Source organism: Alosa alosa, chromosome 1 (genome assembly GCF_017589495.1).
Source record: "Alosa alosa isolate M-15738 ecotype Scorff River chromosome 1, AALO_Geno_1.1, whole genome shotgun sequence".
Lineage (NCBI taxonomy): Eukaryota > Metazoa > Chordata > Actinopteri > Clupeiformes > Clupeidae > Alosa > Alosa alosa.
The window spans coordinates 11,770,407-11,775,406 of NC_063189.1; the positions used below are offsets into that span (position 1 = coordinate 11,770,407).

The 5,000-nt window shown below is 41.6% G+C and overlaps 1 protein-coding gene across 4 annotated transcripts in view; it reads right to left on the reverse strand.

The window, feature by feature from the left end:
• The window catches only part of tnr (tenascin R (restrictin, janusin)), a 115,530-nt gene that overhangs the window by 18,660 nt on the left and 91,870 nt on the right, over positions 1–5,000 (reverse strand). For 3 of the 4 annotated variants that reach the window (XM_048248107.1, XM_048248113.1, XM_048248100.1), the window contains 3 exons: positions 3,176–3,265; positions 2,621–2,884; positions 1,582–1,845 (listed from right to left, as the gene is read on the reverse strand). In XM_048248107.1, coding sequence (XP_048104064.1) covers positions 1,582–1,845; positions 2,621–2,884; positions 3,176–3,265 — 618 coding nt within the window. The remainder of the gene's footprint in view (positions 1–1,581; positions 1,846–2,620; positions 2,885–3,175; positions 3,266–5,000) is intronic. The other variant, XM_048248120.1, reaches the window with a different exon arrangement.

Here is a 5,000-nt window from a genome sequence, read left to right on the forward strand (position 1 = left end):
TGTCAGCCTCATTTAAATGCTTCCGGGGTAAAATATCCCCATACAAATGAACTGTGATTATTCATGTATGCATATTTGTAATTATTTTTCATCCTGCCGAGCAGTCAGTAATGGCCATGCATTTATTCGGCATTTAAAGACCCGCTCAGAAGAAACAGTGTGAGGTGGGAGCTCATGGTTTTAATTTGCCATTTTGACACTGTCCTCATGCCTGCTTCCAAAATGTGCCTGTTGAGAACACAACACGTGCTGTATGTGAAATCCTTCTCCGAACAACTGTAAATTTGAAAGTCGGAGAGTTCAGCTTCTATGGCTTTAGATGTGACAAAGAGCATGGCTAGAGTAGACTGCTAATCAATGTTTTCTTTATTGCCTTAGGAACCTTCCCCCGTCTCTGGGTAATAATGTGATTGGTGTATGTACTGATAATTGTATGTTGTTCAAAACATGGTTTATATTTATGTGCCTGATAAATAATTATCAAGGTGGACTCTGTGAATTGAGTCATTATTCAGCTATTTATTTTGCCCTCAGAGTCTGAAAGTCTTTCAAGGCACACAGTCCTCCATTTCACCCTGCTGTGTCTGCATTGTATTCTGGTTTTAGCCGGACTCATTCTAACTTTCCATTAAATGGCTTTTAACGCTGTGAGAAGCAGGCTTAGCATTTTGACATAACAATTTCCACCGCACAGACTGTGCCCAACTTGTCGGTGGCAACCTGACTAATTATACACCTGCACAATATGCTGTGCGGGTGTCCCTCGACAGAGTGACCTACAGTCCATCTTTTCTTAGGGCCTGTCATCTGCACATAGCAGCATTGCTAACACAACAGCTGAATATTTCCAGACATCTTCACGTCTAGGCCGGGGTAATTAAGAGAGGATTACAAACAGTGGAATTAATTAAGAGACAAAAATAGAGGAAGGGAAAAAATATACTATACAGCTGTGAGGAATTTTAATGAGGTGTCGAGGCGAGTGAGGATGCGGCTTGCCCGCTGACAAACATCATATCAGTCCAACAACCTGGCAGAGGAAGGAAAGAGTGCTCCTGCTATGCTGATGAAACCCAAACGACACTGTGCATCCGAATCCTGCTCTCAGCATTAAAAAACAATGAAGCCTGTGACACTTATGTTATATTTAGCAAGCACATTCATTTCTGGGTGCAAAGGCACTGTGGTTGTTATGAAAGTGAAGTTGATTTATTTGCATCATATATTTATACATGTTTATATACACACACACACGCAAACACACACACACACACACACACACACACACACACACATATGTATGTATATAAATATGTACAGTATATAAATATATATATATCTGCAGTCATTTCAGCAAGTATATTGAAAAGTTCTTATCTCCAGCATGCTCTCTCGGTGGGTTCTTATAATCTTAAGGCTATGTTGAGATATGAGATAAACAACAGCAGCTGTTCCTTGTTCGATAAACACAATTCGCCTGTCTGTGATAACCGAACCGTGTGACCTGCAGATATTTATAGACTGTTTTCTCACAACCTGCGACCATAATAAACATCTGCAGAGCATGCCGAAGACGTCTACCTGTAACGACCATGCCTTCGACAGTCTCCGTCACATCACCGCGGACAGTGACCAGGGTGATGATGTACTTTCTTGAGGGGAGGAGATCTCTGAACGTGGTTCTGGTTTTGGATCCGTCGAGGGTGACCTGGGAGCTATGCCTCAAATCCTCCGTGGTGTAGCTCAGGACGAAGGTGTCAGCGGGTGGGGCAGGAGCGCCCCAGGCCACCGTCAGCGAACCAGACGTGACGTCAGAGAAGTAGAGCTGGGCGACAGGGCGGAACCCTGCAAGTCGATATACGCGATTGGGCAAGAGACAGTGAATGATTGAGGTAGAATTCAATATCACCTGCTCCCTAGACATAGCATCGCTTGCTAGCTCCAGCAAGTGATGTTGGCACTGAAGGGTTTGATGCAGACTTTGGTGGAGAGAGTAATGAACAAGTCAAGGATGGAGATACGTCAGTGACGAGTGAGAATGACAGCATGAAAGCCACTTCAAGCGTCTTAATGAGCGAACACATGAAGAGCAAAAAGAATTTTTGAGGATCGCGGAGAGAAGAAACTGATTTAGCTCATTAGTGCACCAGAGAGAAATGAGAAGATTCAAGAGAAAGCATCAGACAATGTGGTCTTCATCATCCTTTAGATGAAGAGATGAGTAATGAAAGGACTGTTTAGCGAAGCTGACAGTTGTGAACAAGTGATGTTGCCAGAGGTGATGTTACCAGATTAGCATATGGAAAATGTAAACAATGTACAGTGTTACATTGACATTGTCCTTCACTGTTAGTGTAAGGCATAAACAAGATATATTGTCTCAATGACAATTTTAAATGGTTTCATTTACCAAACCTCATAGTCTACTCTGTTTGTGCCATGCTTGGTTGGTTTCATACCATTTCACTATCTATCTATCTATCTATCTATCTATCTATCTATCTATCTATCTATCTATCTATCTATCTATCTATCCATCTATCTATCTTTAGCATATGTTTATAAAAAGCATTAACTGTTGATAGTTATAGATATTCTGCTATGTTTCGAGACAGCATACCTGTGAAAGCATCGATGGTTGCAGCTGTGCTCTGCTGCCTGCCTCTCTGTGCTGCCACCGTGATGGTGTACTCGGTCCCTGGCACCAGATCAGTCAGGGTGGCCGAGGTTGCGTCTTTGGGCATGGTGAGTTCGGTCTTCACCCCGCTGGAGGACGTGTACGTGATCCGGTAGTGGTCGATGGGACCCTGCACTATGCCCCACTGCAGGGTGATGGAGTTGTCGGTGGACGCGGTCACCGCCAGGTCCATCGGGACATCCAAGTCTAGAGGACATCCAAAGAGATCCGTCATGATGGGAGTTTAGAGCAAAGTGTAGAAATCTAGAATCTTTGGTCATGGCGTGAAACTGGGCCAGTGAGTCCCGTCACAAAAAAAAGGTACAGATAATTTGAATGATTAATGGTTATGACCAGATGATTTTCTAATGATAATAGGAACACAGGAAACAAAAAATGTTACAGTAGTTTTCCCCAGAGGCAATCGGTGCTAATATCACAGCATTTGGGGATTCTTTTTTTGGAGGCCCTGGCAGACAAGGCAGTGTCCTTTCTCACCCGTCCTAGCGTTCATGGTGGCAGGAGAGCTCTGGTTGGTGCCAAGCACAGCTGATATGCCAATGCCATACTCCGTGCCAGGCAACAGATCTGCCAGTGTGAACAGAGACAAAATGTTAGCATAGTGAGCTCTCTGACTGCAAGCAATAATCTGATCTTCCTTTTTCCTCTTTTTTCCACCATGTTTTTATTTTTTCATTTTTAAACGTTAATCAGCTCTGTGGCTCTCCACACCATTTCTCAATTAAAACTCTGCACAAAACACCAAACAGCGATTAGTGAGACAGATGAGTGTGTCATTTGTGTAGGTCTGACAAGATCCTTCTTTGGTTTGTCATGGCGCTACTGTGCAATAAAAAGAGATATCTTCTAGCAGATGGCACTCTTAATACTTGTCAACTGAAATCTGCATATAATCCAACCCTGCAAACCTCCATGTTCACAAACTTGGCATGCACACCCATTTTTTTTTAAAGTAAAGATATAGAATCAATTCAGTCAAAGACAGAATCAATGTGACAAGAGAGAACATTGATTTTTGTTAGGCGCTGCAGTCAAGAAATCCTTCTTATCATTTCAGAGCTTTAAAGACAACTGCATGCTCCCAGAAGAGAGAGGAGAGGTGGGAATAGCTGACAACTTGTAGCACAATCTCACAGCTCCAAAAATATGTCACTCTTTCTTTTCCTTTCTAAATCTATTGTTGGAATTTAACAAATAACCCAAGGCTGTCTTGAAGCTATACATTGTCGATAATGAAAAGGTAAATACAACTGGGCATTATTTCACCCCATCGGTCGCAATTGTGACCGGAAAAAAAAAATGTACTTATAAGCCTCTAAAACTGTAACTGGGGAATATCCCAATACTCTTTCAGTAAATATTGAAACAATAGAGTGTTTCAATGAAATGTGTGCAGTGTCAAATGTTTTGAGTAAATTGTCACATGACCAGAGCTGTTTACTTCCTGGTTGCACCTTGAGAAGAGGATGACTGCCTAAATAAAATGATTTTAAAGTATGTTAAAATAAACATAGGACAATTTGTTTTTGTACACATGGTCTTTAAGGTGTCTAGTTATGATATATACATTTATAATTATTCAAATGTCTTTGGTGTGTTTGCAGAATGAGTAAACATGTTAACGGTCACAATAGTGACCGGTGGGATAGAATGTTGTATCTAGATGCACACATACTTCTACACCTACAAACACACACACACATACACATACTCATACATACACACATACAGAGACATACACACACAGATATACACACACATACATACTCACACACACATACACACAGATATACACACTCACACACACACACACACACACACACAGACATACACTCATACACATACATATATTCACATATTCACACACACACACACATATTCACACACACACACACACACATACACACATACACATATTCACACACACAGACATACACACACACACACACTCACATACACACTCACACACACTCACATACACACTCACACACACACAGATATACATACTCACACACACAGATACACACACACAGACATACACACTCACACATACACACAGAAATACACAATTATGTCTGAGTATGTATATCTGTGTATGTGAGTGTATATCGGTGTGTGTGTGTGTGTGTATGTGTGTATTTCTGTGTGTATGTGTGTATTTCTGTGTGTGTGTGTGTGTGTGTGTGTGTATGTGTGAGTGTGTATGTCTGTGTCAAACACACACACAGACATACACACTCACACACACAGATATACACACTCACACACACAGATACACACTCACACAAATACACACACACAC